The sequence below is a fragment of the Saimiri boliviensis genome, chromosome 14, assembly GCF_048565385.1.
Source record: "Saimiri boliviensis isolate mSaiBol1 chromosome 14, mSaiBol1.pri, whole genome shotgun sequence".
In the NCBI taxonomy this organism is placed as follows: domain Eukaryota; kingdom Metazoa; phylum Chordata; class Mammalia; order Primates; family Cebidae; genus Saimiri; species Saimiri boliviensis.
Genome location: NC_133462.1, coordinates 59,945,703 through 59,966,046, shown reverse-complemented (window position 1 = coordinate 59,966,046; position 20,344 = coordinate 59,945,703). Strand labels below are relative to the sequence as shown.

At 38.7% G+C, this 20,344-nt stretch overlaps 1 protein-coding gene across 1 annotated transcript in view; it reads right to left on the bottom strand.

Annotated features, from left to right (window-relative positions):
- Positions 1-20,344, bottom strand: part of CR1 (complement C3b/C4b receptor 1 (Knops blood group)) — a 158,346-nt gene that overhangs the window by 135,680 nt on the left and 2,322 nt on the right. The window contains exons 2-4 of the mRNA XM_074385115.1: positions 10,388-10,567; positions 9,655-9,754; positions 6,434-6,519 (exon numbers count right to left, since the gene is read on the bottom strand). Coding sequence (XP_074241216.1) covers positions 6,434-6,519; positions 9,655-9,754; positions 10,388-10,567 — 366 coding nt within the window. The remainder of the gene's footprint in view (positions 1-6,433; positions 6,520-9,654; positions 9,755-10,387; positions 10,568-20,344) is intronic.

Below are 20,344 nucleotides of genomic sequence, written 5' to 3'. Positions count from 1 at the left end.
TACTAAGGGCAGCCAGAGAGAAAGGTCAAGTTACCCACAAAGGGAAGCCTATTACACTTACAGCAGATCTCTCAGCAGAAACCCTACAAGCCAGAAGAGAGTGGGGACCAATATTCAACATCCTTAAAGAAAAGAACTTTCAACGTAGAATTTCACATCCAGCCAAACTAAGCTTCATAAGTGAAGGAAAAATAAAGTTTTTTTGTGAACAAGCAAGCACTCAGAGATTTCATCACCACCAGGCCTGCTTTACAAGAGCTTCTGAAAGAACCACTACACATAGAAAGGAACAAACAGTATCAGCCTTTCTAAAAAATACCAAAAAGAGCATCAATATAATGAAGAATTTACATCAACTAATGGGCAAAATAGCCAGCTAATATTAAATGGCAGTATTAAACTCACATATATCATTATTAATTCTAAATTTAAATTGACTAAATCCCCCAATCCTAAGACAGACAGGCAATTTGAATAAAAAACTAAAACCCATCAGTATGCTGCATCCAGACCCATCTCATATTCAAGGATACACAAAGACTCAAAACAAGGGATGGAGAAGAATTTACCAATCAAACAGAGAGCTAAAATATATAAATAAAAAGCAGAAGTTACCATTTTTGCCTCTGATAAAATAGTCGTTAAAGCAACAAAGATCAAAAGAAGCAAAGAAGGACATTATATAATGATAAAAGGATCAATGCAACAACAAGAAGAGCTAAAGATCCTAAATATATATGCACCCAATACAGGAATACCCAGACATAGAAGACTAATAAAGAGACTTAGACTCCCACACAATAATAGTGGGAGACTTCAACATTAATATTAGACAGATCAATGAGACAGAAAATTAACAATGATATCCAGGACTTTAACTCAGATCTGGAACAAGTAAACGTAATTAACATTTATAGAACTCTCCACTTTTAATATACAAAATATACACTCTTATCAGTACCACATCATATCAACTTAGAACTTTAAATGAAATGTTGGTTGGCTCCTTGTTTGTTATTCTCTTCCCTCATTTTCTTTTGTGTCTCCATTATTAAGGACAATTACAGGCATACCCATATTTAGACTGCATTCTAGCCTGGGCAATAAAGCAATACCCCCATCCTCTCTCCCTCTTCCTCTTTCTCTTTCTTCCTCTTCTTTATTTTATATATATATATATATATATATATATATATATATATATATATATGCTATACAAACTCAAGCAACACAAAGAAATTCTTACCTAGACACAAAATAGTAATATTGTAAAAAATCTATATTAAAGTGTAATCCATTTTAAAAGCAGCCAGGAAACATAGACAATAACCTTTGAAGGAACCAGAAAGATGTTTAAAGAATTTATTGTCAGAAGATCTACAATACAAGTCGGCCAAAGAGACTTTTTCAGATTGAAGGAAAATAGTTTCACATGGAATTGATAGAATTGTAATAAGAAGGAAACACACCAGAAAGAGCTCATATGTGGGTATGTTTTCATTTAGGACCTTTAAGATAGAGGACCTTTTACAGTGATTAGAAGAAACACAAGTTGGAAGTAAAGATTTTAGTTGGTCTGTGTGAGGAAACGAGAGAGAGGGAGAGAGAGAGAGAGAGAGAGAGAGAGAGAGAGAGAGAGAGAGAGAGAGAGGCGGCGGGGGTAGGGGGGAGGTGAGAGAGAGAGAGAGAGAGAGAGAGAGAGAGAGGCGGCGGGGGTAGGGGGGAGGTGGCAGGGAGGGACTCATTAACCAACCAACGCCTTTACTAGGGACCAGAGTATGACCCCAGCAGGTTTTCCATGGGGAGTTCTAATTGGTGAGTTGAAAGAAAGCAGGCACATGTTCCGGAAAGTCATGCTGTGACTGAGAGGTAGTCACGGCAGCATATCTGTGAAGTCCATGCAGGGCACAGAGGTCAGGGATGCTAGTCAAGTAAGTTTCATCTAGCTGTCCCATAAAGAGGTGGTCACTAGGAGGTAGTCGTATATGGCAGATATCTGGCTCAACTACGTTGAAAAATTAGGAGGTGTTATAGAACTAACAGAACTAGAAAGTGCGTTAAGGGTAACTAAGCCCTGTTTCTGGCATGAGAAAGCTAAACATATTCAAAATGGATGCTGAGGCATCATAAAATGATAAGAATTTACTACACTGTAAATATAAGTAAATATTGTTTTTATAAAGACAACAATTATGTTTTTGAGACATAGAATATGTGTAAATTGTTAAATCAAGTTTAGCCTAAGGCCTTACATAGTTTACGCTCAGCCTAAAGGTTTCTCTCTACACTGTGAACTATAACAAGTGAAGACATAAACAGACCATAGCCTACTCTTACGCCAATCACTGAGTTTTGGCCAGTCAAAAGTGGCCAATGGTTTGAACTGTCTCCAAATACGGCAAACGCTGAGCTATAACCAATCTGGCCATTTCTAACCTCACTTCTGTTTTTTGTACATCACTTTCCTTTCTCCGTTCATAAATCTTCTTCCATCACGCAGCTGGGCTGGAGTCTCTGAGCCTGCTCCAGCACGGGAGGCTGCCTGGTTTGTGAATCATTCATTGTTCGGTTAAACTCTTTTACATTTAATTCAGCTGAAGTTTTTCTTTTTACAAAATGTATGACAACAACAGGAAAAGACAGGAGGATGTAAATGGAATTAAATATTAATAGTTTGAATACTTGCATTGTTTGGAGAGTGGTAAAGGCACACTTTTAGTAGACGTTAGTAGATCAAGGATGTCTATCTCTAGAGTAGTAATTTAAAGAATAAAAATGGAATATAACTTAAAAGTTATTGGGGAAAAATAAAATAATACAAATACTTAATGAATTAAAAGTGTGAGAAATGAGGAATAAACACACAAAACAAATAAAAACATAACCAAGAGTTAGACTTATCAGTAACTATATCAGTAACTCTATTAAATGTATTTTTAAATTTTAATTTGTATTATTAAATTTAAATGTTCCAAACACACCAATGAACAACTAAGAAAGACTGAATGAAACAACAAAACATTACTATATGAGGTTTATAAGAGACAGCTTTAAATATAAGACAAAGAAGGGCTGAAAGTAAAAGATTTAAAACACACATAATATAAAAACAAGAAAGAAAGCTGATTAGCTATATTAATGTACAAAGTAGATTTTAAGGCAAGAAGTATGAGAGGTAAAAAGAGACATTTCATTATGACAAAATTGTCCATTCAGCAGAAAGATAGAATAAACCAAACATTTCATGCATTTAATAACACGTTTAAAATACATAAAGTAAAAATCCCTAGAACGAAGATGAAGACAGACAAATTCCTAGCTATAGTTGGGGATTGTAATGGGTTGAATAACCACTGTCCTCCTTAAAAAGTATCTGTGTCCTGCCCTCTGAAACCTGTGAACGTGACCCAATTTGGAGAGTCTTTGTAGATACAATCAAGTTAATGATCTTGAGCTGAGACCCTCCTGGATTGCCAGGGTGGCCTCTAAGTCCGTGTCCAGTGTCTTTATAGGAGACAGAAGAGCAAAGGAAACACACAGAGGAGAAGGCAATGAAGATGGAGGCAGAGAAGAAATGATGCATCTACAAGCCAGGGAACATCACAGACGGCAGCAGCCACTGGAAGGAAGCCCGGAGACAGGCACAGAACAGCTTCCAGATGGAACCAATCCTGTCGGCATCTTAACTGTGGGTTTCTGCCCTCCAAACTCTTAAGAGAGTAAGTTTCTCTTGTTTGAAGCCACCAAGTTTGTGGTCATTTGTTACAGCAGCTCTGAGAAACTAATACAGATATTTTACACATGCCTCTCGAATAACTGAGAGAACAAGTGAAAAAGACTGTTCTAAATCTGTACATTCTTTTTAAGTGCATACATAACATTTTACCAAAATCATCCATATTCTGAGCCATAAAACATCTCAAGAAGTTGTAAATGCTTACATTAATAGAATAATGATAACTAGAAGATCTCTAAATATTTAGAAATTAAGCAATGCTCTTCTAAATAGCCTATGGGTCGAAGACGATATCAAAAGAGGAAGGAAGGAAGGAGGGAGGGAGGGTGGGAAGAAAGGAAGGAAGGAGGGACGGAGGGAAGGAAAAAAGGAAGGAGGGAAGGAAGGGAGGGAAAAAAGAAAGGTTAGGAAGAAAGGAAGGGAGTTTAGGAAGGAAGAGAAGGAATGAAGGAAGGAAGGGAGGGAGGGAGGGAAAGAGGGAGGGAAAGAAAGATAAGAAAACGGAGTTAAATAAAATTATTATCTGGTGGTTTGGTACAGTGTCAGCCAGGCCAATTTAGAATTACGTTTTCCAGACTTAGTTTCTCTGTATGGTTCTGGACTAGGGTTACAGCATGAGAAACTAGTCTGATATTTGAGAGGCAAATGTCAAGTAATAGCCATTCCACTCTGAAGGTCATCCTTGGATAGAGTTGGTGAGGCACAGTGCAGGAGTGGAGGGTTCAGGGGATAGACCTTTTACCTGAGGCTTGAGAAATACATTGGGTTCACATGGGAAATTTCAGCATCCTCTGTGACAGCTCATTCTCTCTCTGTAGGCTGGGAATGATAGTGGGAAATGTTGCCATTGAACTGGGTTCTCTGAATTCTCTTGGGGATTGAAGGACCTCAGCGTGGCAGAATCCAAATGGCAGCACTTAATTGTTACAGACAATGGGGGTTCTCATAGTGGGTATTAGAGTTGAAACAGCAATCAGAATGATTTGACTGAAGAGAACTTTGTTACTGGCTAATTGATCATGGAGTCTCTAAAACCGAAGTAGATGGATAGCCGACTAAAGTGTTATTTGATTTGTATGAGTAGAAGAGATTTAGGTCAAGTGAATAGAATTCTGACTTGAATCATTGCAAAAGAAGTTCATTGTACATCAACAATTCCTAGACAGACTTGAATAGTCTATAGACTCAGAGCAGTATGAATGGATGGGAGACTGGATCCTTTTGAGGAAGCACCATGCTACACAGTCAAAAGCATATGTTGTAAATCCCCTAGCCTTCGCCAAGAAGACTTCAAGCCATTTACTAGTGTTTGGATATAGAGAGTTTACAGAACTATAAACAGAGATAAAAATACAGGTATAAGTATAGGTGTATTATTTTGTTTGTTTTCTCTATTTTACTGATAATATTTTGTTCATATTTCTAAGAAAATTCCTATTCCAATTCCATGTTATCTTTTTACAGATTATAAATAAGATGGAAAGTTTCTCGATTTGTTTTACAAAATACTGAAACTGTTTCTTAAACTGGATAAAAAGCAATAAATGTGTGACCAATGTCATTTATAAACTTAGATTCTGAAGCTCATAAACTTTCTAGTAAAAGTAACAACATTTTAAAATAACAAGAAGAAAAGAAAAGAAGTCCCCAAGTTATCCAAAGAGAACAGTAAGACAAAGATGTTATACACTGTATTTCTCTCAGCCTCAGCCTGGCCCTCCACTACATCGGTGTATAATTTTTTAATAAAATGAGATCTTGCCATGCATGCTGTTCATCTGACTTTTTTTCCACATAAAACATCTCTTTCTTATCATTAAGTGCTTCTTTATGCAATCTTTTTAAAATTATTATACTTTAAGTTCTGGTGTACATGTGCAGAATGTGCAGGGTTGTTACATAGGTATACATGTGCCATGGTGGTTTGCTGCATCCATCACCCCGTCATCTACATTAGGTATTTCTCCTAATGCTATTATTTTTTTATGGCTGAATAAGATGCCAGTGTATGGATATACTTTTTTTTATTCTGCAAAGCTATTTTATGTTTCTTAGGGAATTCTTTACAGTGGTCATTTGAACACATCTCTTTCTTTCTAGTAGATCATTTCCAAACCATAGGTTAAAATATTTAGGTTACTCTAACATTTTAACTAATATAAATAATGCTGCAATGAAAAGTTTACACCAAACTGCTTTAAGAAGTTTGTGTTTATTTCCTAAGTATCAATTCTAAGAAGCAGGTTAAAATACACGCCCACTTCTGAGGTTTGCAGTGTATGGTGCCTTTCAAGAGGACGTGTTGATCTCGTGGTACATGGGAGTCCAGGTTCTTCTGAAGCTTCACTAACCTTGAAGAGCATCAGTTTTAAAAATCTTTACTGATTTTCCAAGCAGGATGATTATTATACTGGAGGTGGCAGAACCAACATAATTTCAAATTTATTGAAGTAAAATCAAGTTTGAAGGCTTTTATGTACTTAAGCCCCCAGAATTAGAAAAGACACATCCCAGGATAAGGAAGAACTTAAGGAAATAGTTACCAGGAACCCCACGGGAATATTCGAGAACTTTACAGCTGTCTTCAGCTATATGAAGGACAAATTTCACAGAAGGAATTCGGTTAAGATTTTTATTATTCCAGAGAAAAATTAGAATGGATTGGTAAAAGAAATAGGAAGGGATATTTCAACTCACTGTCACAAATAGGTGCTTTATTATCCCAAATGACAGTATTGCCTGAGATGATGCATGTGGCAGATGAGGAACCAATGAGTCGGTACCTAGAGGCAAAGAATGAGGAATGTTAGGTTCTAAAGACACAGGTTAACTACCCACTTACATCACTACTTCTAGAAATTGCACTGTTACAGAATTCAGAGGAACATTCTCCACTTGTCAAAGGACTATCTATCACCTTCCCAAGTTTCACATTCTTCTCGGGACTTTTTGATTTTCTTTTCCATGTCTTCTCAGTTGGATGGGCTTTCTCTTCTTTATTACCTTATGACACATTTTTTAATGGAAATCTAAGATGAATTATAGTTTTTCCTATAAACTTCATTTTTTAAAAAGGTTCACAAACTTCTTGAGTGCAGGGAAGCTGTCATATATATACATGTATGTGTGTATATAGTCCTGTTGTATGTATTACTATGCCTTACAAGTATTAGTATATGGGTGCATGGATGGGCTTTTATCAGTAAGATGCATCAAAGTAGTCCATTCACAGTGGCTCATGCCTGTAATCCCAGCATTTTGGGAGTCTGAGGCAAGAGGATTGCTTGAGCTCAGGAGTTCGAGGCCAGCCTGAGCAATATAGTGAGACCCTGTCGCTACAAAAAATTTATTTAAAAAGCAAGGCATGGTGGCACATTTCTGTTGTCCTAGCTACTCAGGAGGCTGAGGCAGGAGGATTGCATGAGCCTGGGAGGCTGAGGCTACAGTGAGCATTGATCATGCCACTGCACTCCAGCCTCCAGGCTGGGCAAGAAAGCAAGACCTTGTCTCAAAAAATTAAGAAAGCATGAATAAATAAGGAACAAAAGAAAGAAAGAAAAAAGGAAAGAAAATGATTAATAACTAGAACCAGAGGAAATCCAAGCTGACCAAAGAGAATTGAACACTTATTTTATACTTGAAATGTTAAAGTCAGCAATTCTCAATTATTATGTGTCAAACTGTTCAAAGTGTGCCATGCATTTGGAAGAATTCATGACATTTGCTTTACTTCACCTGAGACTCTCTGTTGTGATGGATGGTTGGGTGTAACTGGCCACAGTGAGGGTTGGATCAAACTTGGTAGTACTACACATGGAGGAAGGAAGCAATGTCAAATAACAGTCATGGTTATAGGTAGAGCTGAGAACTTTGCTTTATGAATATGTAGGAAAACCTGGCCGCATAAAGCTTTATTCAAGCAACAAAACAGTGCCAGATGGAGATCAAATGAATAGCAAGAGAACAGTGGGTGTTTTTGAAGACACTTGACGCACTGTTAGAGTAGTGATTATGTTGTAATTATTAATGGCTTCGATATTATTTTGTGTTTTCTTTATTATTATGCTTTTGAGATGGACTTTTACTCTTGTCGCCCAGGCTGAAGTGCTATGGCATGATCACAGCTCACTTCAACCTTCACCTCCCAGATTCAAGAGATTCTCCTTTCTTAGCCTCTTGAGTAGCTGGGGCTACAGGCACCTGCCACCACACCCAGCTAATTTTTGCATTTTTAGTAGAGACAGGTTTCACCGTATTGACCAGGATGGTCTGGAACTGCTGACCTCAGGTGATCCACCCACCTCAGCCTCCAAAAGCGCTGGGATTACAGGCATGAGCCGTCACATCCCACCTGATTTTGCTTTCTAATGCCTTCTAGTATGACACCAAAAATGAAAGCATTCTCAGTTGCACTGCCAACAGACATACATACAAGCATGAAGGATGTGAACAAATGAAATGAAGAAGGGCTGCAATCCTATACGTGTACCCGCTTCTGCCTGTTTGTCTTAGGAGCAAGGCATCCTGGAACCTCCTCTGGTTTTTGACCTCACTGAGGTTATTTCCCAAAGTGATCTTTTTGATTTTCTAATCATGGGGGTTGGGACAGGAATGGTGAAGCAGGTTCAAACTGAAGTTGGCATCTTTTCCTCCATACTATTGTTCAGTGTTGCAGTACTGAACATATTAAATATGAGTCAAAAGGTAACTTCATGTTCACTGATAAAGGGAAACGGATAGAAGAATATTTTAATTTATTAAACTTGTCTCCTAAAGTAGATTACATAATTGGACAAATAATGATTTAAGCTCTTCTCATTCAGAATGTTTATGAGGAAGTAAGGCAGAGAGATAAAACCCATGATACTTATTTTAAAGGGAGCCAGGGACTTTCATATTCATTTGAACAGATTGAAGCCTTTACATCCTACCCTATCTTTTTCAATCTCCTGGGGAAAAGAGAGTTGTGGGTTCATAAAGTTAAGCCATAGTTCAGGAGAAGCCATGATCATTTCATCACCAGAAACCACATACGGCATATGGATAACTATGTCTAGACTTTTGGGAGTCTTCTCCCCAGGGCCCAGAATGGGACAGTGTTCCCCTCACCCCTGAAATATATAGACGTCTTAATCCCTAGTTCCTGTTAGTGTGAACTTATTTGGAAATATGGTCTTTGCAGAGGCAGTCAAGTTCAGATGAGGTTGTTAGTGTGGTCCCTAATCCAATCTGACTGATGTCCTTACTGAAAGAGAGAACTTGGGACACAGACACGCACAGACAGGCGAACAGCACGTGCAGACACAGACTCAGAGGGAAGACGGCCATGTGAGGACAGAGACAGGAATTGGAGTTCTGCTGCCACACGCCAAGGAAGGCCTGGGGCTCCTGAAGCTGACAAAGCAGAGAGGGATCCATCTCTACAGGTTTTGGAGCGAGCATGGCTCTGCCAAACACCTTGATTTTGGACTTCCAGCCTCCAGAACAGAACTTCAAAACCTTCATCTGTATTAAGCTGCCGGTTTTGGAGTACTCGGTTACAGCAGTCCTAGCAAACTACTTGTGCTATGACCATTAAGATTTCTCTCACACAGCTGCTCAATGGCCTGCCCTTTCTTCCAGCCCTGGGTTAGGGCTGTTTGTGTGCTTTGACTGTAATCTTCCCCCATGTTCTTCCTTCCCACCCAACGAATGCCACCCTTTTCATATATGCACTGCCTTGGTTTCCAGCAAGGATACGGATGATTTCCCCCCCGATCTTGTCATACCTTTGTTCATTTCAGTTAGGAGCTAAACACTTGTGTTCAAGTCTTTGAAGAGAAGATGTTAATAGCTTAGTTGTCCTTTCTGAGATGTGACTAGAAGACAGTATGGCTGTGCTAGAACTCTTGAACCAAGAGGTGTTGCTGCCAACTCACCCTTTATTACAAGAATAATTAATTTGGGATCCAAACTTGATGTCTTTGATCACATGCACCATGCCATTCACAGGTTCTGGAGGATTACGACATGATCTACCTACAAGAAGAAACAGAATTTTGGAGCCAAGCACAGTAAACTGACTATTTTTTTAGTATATAAAGTCTCAACCTGCCTGTAGCTTATTGATGAATACACACAGTTCTGATGGTTCCGTAGATTTTGCCACCTTGAGGAAACTCACCAGACTGCCTTCAGGATCAGCTCCCTTTAAAAAAAAACTTCCCTTCAGATCTGTTTCATCCCCATATTATGCCTCCCAGAAAAATGTAAATTTTATTTGTTACCATTTGCAATTCAATTCAACTGGTATAATCCAAAGATCTCAAAACCCAAGGTTGTCTCATCTTTTGGTTATTTAATCCACTTCTCTTTCTTGTCCCAAGTCATTCATTACTTAATTTTAGTCATGAAAATGGGAGAACCCCAGTGGATGGGGATTTTCCCTTTGATCATATCCTTCGATGGCTGTTTCTCATGAAATAAACTTGTAATGAAGGTGCCAGGAACTCAAAGCAGTAACAAGGTGTGATCTACAACAATTATTTTCATATGTATTGCACCTTGGTAAACTAATTGTCATATGTAACTCAGTTACAAAATTTGAACAAACTGAATCAGATCTTACAGATGTGTGACTAACAGAGGGGTTCCCACTCCAGAGTTACTTACGTCTGCACTTGTCGTTAGCACTTGTCCAGCCTGACTTTTTTAGGCAGACGATAGAAAACGGTCTTCCATAATAACCAGGGAGGCATTTGTAGTTTAAATATGTCCCAATGGGAAACGGAGCCTCAACAGTTAGGTTGATAGGCTTGGCAAATGGAAACTTGTCAGGGTCATTGCATTGACCTGGAGATCAAGACCACAGCAGCATCGAAGTTAGTGGAGAAATCATCATACTTTTTTTCTTTTTTGAGATGGAGGCTGGTTCTATCACCTAGGCTGGAGTGCAGTGATGTGATCTTGGATCACTGAAACCTCCACCTGCTGGGTTCAAGCAATTCTCCCTGCCTCAGCTTCCCGAGTAGGTGGGATTACAGGTGCCCACCACCACACCTGGCTAATTTTTGTATTTTTAGTAGAAACAGGGTTTTACCATGTTGGCCAGGCTTGTCTTAACTCCTGACCTCAGGTGATTCCTGAGGTCAGAGCCTCCCAAAGTGTTGGAGTGAGCCACAATTCTCTGTCAAAATTCCCATTCTGTTTCTTCTTTTTCTCCAATATACTTCATAGATGTGATCAAAAAAGAAAAAGAACACTTCAGTAATAGCCAGTGGGGCTGGGCCTGGTGGCTCATGCTTGTAATTCCAGCACTTGGGAGGCCAAGGTAGGTGAATCACTTGAGGTCAGGAGTTAAAGCCCACCTGATCAACATGGTGAAACCCTATCTCTACTAAAAATACAACAAATTAGCAGAGCATGATTGTGCGTGCCTGTTGTCCCAGCTACTTGAAAGGCTGAGGCAGGAGAATCGCTTGAACCCAGGGGGCAGAGGTTGCAGTGAGCCAAAATTGTGCCACTGTACTCCAGTCTGGGTGACAGAGCAAGACTCCATCTTAGCAATAATAATAATAGCAAAGAGATTGATTTCTTTAGAACAGTGGTCCCCAACCTTTTTGGCACTTGGGACTCGTTTTGTGGAAGACAATTTTTCCATGAATGGAGGGTGCAGGGAAATGGATTTCAAACTGTTATACTCAGATCATTAGGCATTAGATTCTCATAGGGAGCACGCAACCTAGATCCCTCTTATGCACAGTTCACAGTATGGTTTGCACTCCTATAAGAATCGAACACTGCCGCTGATCTGACAGGAGGTGGAGCTCAGGCAGTAATGTTTGGCCACTCACCTCATACCCTGCTGCCCAGTTCCTAACAGGCCACAGGCCACTACTGGTCCATGGCCCAGGGGTTGAGGACCCCTGCTTTAAAAGGTACCTTACAAATGGGTTCTTTTAAAAAAATACCAGCATCCCTCCATTTAAAAAGTCTCTGCTAGTTTGAAGGCAACTAAGCCATTTATATCATCTTTCACTAAAGGGGTAGCAGCAATTTCACAGCTTCAAATTTTAATTAATCAGTAAGTACTTGTGCTGTGGATTTGACTCTCCCATCCTCATTTCTCATACTTTCTTGTAACAAGAGGCACTCATGCATTTTACCATCCACCCTCACGCTCAGTGGGCACTCAGATCCAGTGGGACTACACGCCTCCTCTTTGGCCCTCAGCAGCAGTCACCAGTGTTGGAAATCTGTTGCCAAGTCAGTCCTCAGCACAAAGAGTGAACAAACAAAGCTCAACAATTAAAGCTATACTTTACCATAAAGAAGCATGTATTTTCTCAAAGACATTTCAAATTAAATACTAGATTCAGGTAGGCCACTTACAGCCTTGTAGATTTAACTTAAAGCAACAAAAATAGCATTTAGAGTCAAACAGTATGTAATCAAGAAGATATATCTGTTGAAAAAAATAGCATTTTACTTTAATTTTGGAAATCTCTTCTTTGTTTGTTTTGTTTTGTTGTTACTTCTGTTCCTTCCAAAATCTTCTGCTCATTAATTCAAATTATGAAGAGTAGATTGAGGCCAGAGATCAATTTTATTAGACTTAAAAGAACCAACCTTTGGTTTTATTTTGCTCTTATTTTTACTTGATTGTTACTGCTGTTTTCTTTAAATTTACTTGCTGTTCAGTCCTTTAAAAAATAATTTCTTAAGATGATTACTGAGATTTAAGCAATTTTTCGTCTTGTCATTGTTCTAAAATAAGCATCAGATTATTATTTTTATTCTAAGCATAGATTTAGCTGCATGTTATAAGTTTTAATGTGTTGTATTTTCTTTTTTTAGTTTAAAATATTTGATAGTTTCTATTGTGATTTTTTTCATTGACTCATGGTTTATTTAGAAGTGTTTTTCATAATTTACAAACCTTTGAGGAATTTCGGCTGTATATTTATTATCCATTTTTGTTTTGAAATTGAGCATGGCTTGTTTTACAGCACAGCATGTGGCCAACTGTAGTAACAGTAGCATGTGCACTTGTAAAATATGTGTGTACCGCAGTAGTAGTATAGTGCTGTGGGTATGTCAGTGTATTAGTCAATTCTTGCACTGCTATAAAGAACTACTGGAGACTGGATACTTTATAAAGAAAAGCGATTTAATTGACTCACAGTTCTGAAGGCCATACAGAAAGCATGACTAGGGAGGCCTCAGGAAACTTACAGTCATGGGAATGTGAAGGGGAAACAAGCATGGTCTTAACATGGCCAAAGCAGAGGAGAAGAGTGAAGGGGAAGGTGCTACATACTTTTAAACAACCAGATCTGGTGGGAACTCTATCACCAGATGGCACAAGGTGGGTGGTGCAAAAATATTGGAAGCCACGCCCTTGATCCAGGCCCCTCCTGGGAGGCCCTGCCTCAAACACTGAGGATTATAATTCAACATCAGATTTGGGTGGGGACAGAAAGCCAAACATATCTGTCAGTGAATCCAATCAGTTTGTATTTATTCAGATCTTCTAGATATTTACTGCTTTTGGGGGGACTACTTGTTTTACCAGATACTAGGTGAGTTGTGTTAAAATATTTTATTCATTGTGCATTTGTCTATTTCTTTTTATAATGTTGTCCATCTTTTACTTTATGTATTTTGAGGTTGTTGGGATTATAAAACTTTAAATTGCTATATTTTATAGTAGAGCAACCTTCTTTTTCATAATAGAATATATCTATTTCTAGAAATGAATCTTGCCTAAAACTTTACTTTGTTTGCTTTATTTGTGGGACAAATAAAAAAGCAATAATAAGATGGGAGATTCAATCTCCAATATATAAACGCTGATTTTAAATGTGCAGTAGTCACCCCCTTATCTGTGGGGGACATGTCCCAAGACATTAGTGGATACCTGAAACCTCAGACAGTACCAAACCTGATAACTATCAATTAGAACACATTTCTGTTCACATCTTCCGCCCACAAATTTAATGCCTTTCCCCTCTTAACTAAGCATTTAGCATGCACTGTGGTTGTAACTTTTGCAGTTTGAAGTGTGACGGCAAAACTAGCACAAATTTCTTTTTCCTTCTTCACAATTTCATTGACAGAAGATTCCTTCTTACCTTAGATCTTAGCAACTTCAATATACAATTTTTTTTTCTTTATTAAGTGGACAACTTTCACCTTTTCTCTTAAAGGAAGCACTTGCTACTCAACGGGACCTTAATGGTAATGAACTCCCTCACTAGGCTCGGCTAAAACTTTGAGACTCTATGTGGAAACGTGTGGGAGGCTGAGTAATAACTTCTCAAAGATATCCATGTTCTGAACCCTGAAGCCCATGAATGTTGCCTCTAAGGGTAAAATGGCTTTGCAGATGTGATTAAGAATCTTGAGATGGGCAGATTATCTTGGGTTATCTAGGTGGGCCTTAAATGTAATCACAAGGGTCCTTATAAAAGGGAGGCAAGAGGGTTAAAGCAGACAGAAGAAGAAGATTTGAAAATGTTATGCTGTTGGCCTGGAAGGTAGAGGAAGGAGGTCATGAGCCAAAGGATGGAGGCAGCCCCTGGAAGCTGGAAAGAAAAAGAAAACCCCTGCTCCCCTGGAGCCTCCAGAAGGAACACAGTCCTATGGATCTATTTTAGGTCTTGGCCTCCAGAACTGTAAGAGAATACATTTTTGTTGTCTTAAGTCACTCAGTTTGTGGAAATTTGTTACAGCAGCAATAGAAAACTAATACAAAAAGAGAATGATATACAGTGTTAAAAATGTTGGGTTCCAAATGCCCAACAATGATAGACTGGATAGGGAAAATGTGGTACATATACACCATGGAATATTATGCAGCCATCAAAAACGATGAGTTCGTGTCCTTTGTAGGGACAAGGATGAACCTGGAAACCATCATTCTCAGCAAACTGACACAAGAGCAGAAAATCAAACACTGCATGTTCTCACTCATAGACGGGTGATGAACAATGAGAACACATGGACACAGGGAGGGGAGCACTACACACAGGGGTCCGTTGGGGGGAAATGAGGGAGGGATGGGGGGTGGGGAGGTGGAAAGAGATAGCATGGGGAGAAATGACAGATACAGGCGAGGGGACGGAAGGCAGAAAACCACACTGCCATGTGTGTACCTATGCAACAATCTTGCATGTTCTTCACATGTACCCCAAAACCTAAAATGCAATAAAAAAAATTTTAAAAAATGTTGGGTTCATGGATGCCTGGCCTTGAACCCAATGTTGACTACTTAGTGGCTATGAGATCTTATGCAACCTGCTTAATTTTGCTGAGCCTCCGTTTCATCTTCACAAAGGAAATTATAATATTTTTCTAGCAGATTTGCAGGGAAGGTCAAAGATAGTATATGCTCTCATATACACAGAAGGCACTTCATAAATTGTAGTTATGATTATTACTTTTAGAAAAGAAGGGGAATGCTAAGAGTTAAATTCAATTATTCTGCTAAAGTGGGTGTGCTTGCTTTGCTTCCAAGAGTTTATTTTCTGCTCATTTGCAGAGCTACTTCAGAATGAGCCTATTTTGTGGGAATGCACTGGATGACCTCAGTGACTGGTGACCTCATAGCTCTCTGAAGGGAATGTGCCCCCGATTCAGCCTAGCACTTGCTGTCTGCATCTCGTGAGCTCCATCATAGTGCCCACGGGACCCCTGACAGAGGTTTCCTAAGGTTGCCTTTTCCCTGTTGACAATGGCTTTTGTCAGAATTGGAAGCCTACTCTGTGCTTTCTACTGAAGCAAAGGATGATGCTCCGAGAAAGCTCCTATTTCTTACTTATTTTTCCCTCAGACAGCCTGTATCTGTCATTGCACATTTGCTTTCTTAAGCCAGCAGTTGCTAAGCAAGGATGCCTTTGTCTATGTTTCTTGCTTCATGTAGTGCCACTCAGTCCCCTCACCAAGGTGTGGCCCTTTCCCCCTTTTCAGTTTCCTGAAGACACGCATGTTCCCCTGTCTATGACATTCCTTTATGTGTGATGCACTTTTATCTTCACTCTGACTTCTATTTTTCCTCCAAGTGTCTGCTAAAATACCGCTTTCTTATCAAAGCCTTCCCTGGCCTGCCTATGGCCATGCCACCCTGAATGCGCCCAATCTTGTCTGAAGCCTTCCCCGACCTTCTCAGGGATTTGGAATCTAAACTACTTCCCTCTACCCCACCCTATAATAATTTCTAGTCAGACCCTTTGCTTTTCCTTTCATATCAGTTGTTTGTTATTACAATTTGTGCTTCTTTAACTTTGTGTACTTTTAGAAGTTTGTATTTTTCTCAATAGATATATGCATGATTTAAGGGCAAGAGATGACACATTTATTGCACCTCTAAATTAATACCTAGTCCAGTTACTTAACACTCAATTATAAGCACTTAATGCATATTTGTTATAATGAATAATCAATGAAGAATTATGTATAAATCTAAAAATAAAAAAAAAAAAGAATCCAAGCTATGTCACCAGAATCTCTGATTTAGTGGGTCTGTGTTAGAACCCAGGAGTCTATATTTTTAAAATTTTTCACAGTTGATTTTGATAGATAACAGCACTTTGAGGACCACTGGGATAAAAAAGAAACACTGAATAGAATAGTTCCTGTGATTTTCAGTGGTATGCATGCATTCACCTTTCTTAGAGTTGACATGTGGGATGAAATACAGTTTTGACATTTGCCTTATCCATTGATGATGGACAAAGGAAGAGATTCCAAGTGGAGCTCCTGGTTCCAAAAGTTGTATTGAGAAAGGGTAAACATCACAGCAAAGCTCACAACAAGAGGATAGAACAAGATCTAAAGCAACAAAACAAACTGGATGAACCATTCTTGGAAAGAAATTTCTTCCCTTTAATTAACTTACATTCTTACTCGCATAGTAGTAAAAGAACAGTATAGGTAATAATAAAATGTAAAGTTATATAACAGCTCAAAAAAGGAATATATGAGACTTCAACAAAGAAAGCTTGATCAAGTTTCCTTTCCCTCCTTTATTCCCAATCCCTCAATTGGCGGCTAGTTCCTATGATAAATATATTCATATAAACTCCATAAACTCAAGACCTACCACGATTCTAAAAAGTTTTTATAGTTTTATTAAGATATATCACATACAATGATTGATGAGTATCTAAGTGTACAATACGATTACTTATAACATACATATATACTGTGAAACCATCATCAAAATGAAGACAACAAACATTTCCATTATACTTTTCACCTCCACAGAATTCCCTCATGCCCTTCTGTAATCCATCCAAATGTCCACTTCTTTCTCTAGGCAACCTTCATCCTATTTTTCTTACTACAGATTGATTTAACTTTCTAAAATTTCGTATAACCTAAATCACTTTCTTTATATCCTATCGTATAAATGAAATAACTCAGGTGGTTTTTTTATGGTTTAGCTTTCACACAGTATAATTAGAGATGCATCTAGGTTGCTGCATGTATAGAAATGGTTTCCTTTTGTTGCTGAGTAATATTCAATTGTATAAATATATTTTAATTTAGCTTATCAATTCACTTGTTGAGGGACATTTGGATCGTTTCCACTGTTAATGATTACAAACTAAACTGCTATGAAAATTCATGTACAAGTCTTTGTGTGGATATATGACTTATTTCTCTTGGGTAAAAACCTAAGAGTAAAATGCTGAGTAATATGACAGGTGTGTGTCAAAGGTTTTAAGAAACTGTTGAATTACTTCCTAAAGGTAATATTATAATTTTACCTGCCAAATAGCAGTATATTATAATTCCAATCACTCCACCTTATCACCAACACTTGGCTTGGTCAATCTTTTCCATTGTAGCCTTTTTAATGGGTTTATATTGTTATCTCATTTCGGGCTTTGTTGTGTATGACTCAGCCCACTTTCATGCATTCCGGTTTCAGATCTTTCATTCAAAGCAAGTTAATTTATTCTGTGCTATATGCACGATTAACACATCATCACTTTCATATTTGTTCAAATATGAGCTGTCAACTCGAACTACACTCTGCTCTCCATTCTGCATATTCTTTAAGAAATGAACTTGCTGGTGAAACCCCGTCTCTACTAAAAACACAAAACATTAGCTGGGCATGGTGGCACGTGCCTGTAATCCCAGCACTTTGGGAGGCCGAGGCAGGTGGATCATGAGGTCAAGAGATCGAGACCATCCTGGTCAACATGGTGAAACCCCGTCTCTACTAAAAATACAAAAAAAAAAAAATTAGCTGGGCATGGTGGCACGTGCCTGTAATCCCAGCTACTCAGGAGGCTGAGGCAGGAGAATTGCCTGAACCCAGGAGGCGGAGGTTGCGGTGAGCCGAGATCGCGCCATTGCACTCCTGCCTGGGTAACAAGAGTGAAACTCCTCCGTCTCAAAAAAAAAAAAAAACTTGCTTTGCTTAGGCGCCTCTATCAGTCTAAAAAAAGAGCATGCACAGCCAGACCGGTGGCTCACGCCTGTAATCCCAGCACTTTGGGAGGCCGAGGCAAGAGGATCACGAGGTCAGGAGATCGATCAAGACCATCCTGCCCAAAATGGTGACACCTCGTCTCTACTAAAAGTACCAAAACTTAGCCGGGCGTGGTGGTGTGTGCCTGTTGTCCCAGCTACTCGGGAGGCTGAGGCAGGAGAATCGCTTGAAACCAGAAAACGGAAGTTGCAGTGAGGGGGATTGCGCCACTACACTCCAGCCTGGCGATAGAGCAAGACTCTGCCTTAAAAAAAAAAAAAAAAAAAAAGAAAGGAAAAAAGAGAGCACGCACTTTCAAAAAATATAGTTATAAATTTATATGTACATAAATATATAAATTATATGCCTCAATATAAATTTTTGAAATATAATAAACATTCTAAATGCTTTGTTAATCATCTTGACAACACAATCATTAACTAACATCTAAAGGGACAAGGAACAGTCACAGAGTTTCTCTGTTCACAATAGTGAATGTAAAGCTTATTTCAACTGTCTTCATGATACTTTCTAGATTTTTTGGTTTTGTCAAGTTTTGATCGGTTGTGATTAGATCGACAGCATTTCTTCCTCTTAATGCCTCTGACAAAAAATGTGTATACATGTGTCTTTGCAGGGAGGGTGAGAGGGATTGTCAACTCTGCCATTTTCTTGTTTTCTGGAGTTGGTTTTATTATAGTGATCTCCACCCAGTATTTCAGTGTAGGACATTTTTAATGTTACCTATTCAAATGTGAAGGTTAGTTTAGATAAAAACAGATAATACAAATAAAACATCCATTCATCTGAGCACATGTAAACCAAAATACATCACAAAGCAGAGAAAGCAAGTTGGAACTTCCCTTCTATCTTGCTCCTTTAGCAGTGATAACCAAACAAGACCCTACATGAGGACCAGGTGAGGGCGCCAGAGTCCACCCTATGTTAAACACTACCTGGTAAAGCTTAGTGTACTATTTTTAATGGCTCAGAATGCGGTCTATCCACATGAATGTGAGCTGGAGAATATGTCTTCTGCTGTTGTTGGATGAAGTCATCTATATACGTCAATTATATCCAAGTGGATTGACGGTGCCGTTGAGTTCAAGTATGTCCTTACTGATTTTCTGCCTGCTGAATCTGCCCATTTTTGATAAACTCCGGCTCCTTTATCTTTTCTGATATCAGAAAGATATCATAGAACTTGACAAAACCAAAACATCTAGATGTAGAACTATGATTCGCAAATTTATCTATTTCTCCTTGAAGTTCTATGGGTTTTGCCTCACATATTTTGTTTCTTTGTCAGGTGCAAACATATTAGATATTGTTAGGTTTTCTTGCAGAATTGGCCCCTTTATCATTATATGATGCCCCTCTTTATCCCTAATAATTTTCCTTAATCTAACGTCTGCTGTGCTTGAAATAAACACAGCTATTCCTGCTTTCTGTGACTAGCATTAGCGTCATATATCTTTGTCTACCCGTTTACTTTAAATATATATTGGCTATATTTAAAATGGGCTTGTTGTATACAATATATAGTTGGGTCTTGTTTCTTAATTCACTCTGATGATCTGTTTCAATTGGTGCATTTAGGTCATTGACACTCAAAATGATTGCTGATATGGTTGGTTTAATATTTGTTACTGATTTCTATTTGTTGACTTTGTTCTCTTGTTCTCTGTTCCTATTTTTTTGTCTTTCATTCTTTTCCTGTCCTTTATTTATTTATTTTTGTTTTCTTTCTTTCTTTCTTTTGAGATAGAGTCTTGTTCTGTTGCTGAGGCTGGAGTGCAATGGCATTATCTCAGCCTACTACAACATCTGCCTCCCAGGTTCAAGTGATTCTCCTGTCTCAGCCTCCTGAGTAGCTGGGATTAGAGGCACCTGCCATCATGCCTGGTTAACTTTTGTATTTTTGTAGAGACAGGATTTCACTATGTTGGTCTGGCTGGTCTTGAACTCCTGACCTCAGGTGATCCTCCCATTTCAGCTTTCCAAAGTGCTGGGGATTATGGGTGTGAGCCACCATACCTGGCCCTCTTATTATTTTAACTGAGCACTTTATATTATGCAATTCTCTCTTCCTTAGCAGCATACAAATTATACTTTTTTCCCACCTTTTTCATTGGTTGTCTCAC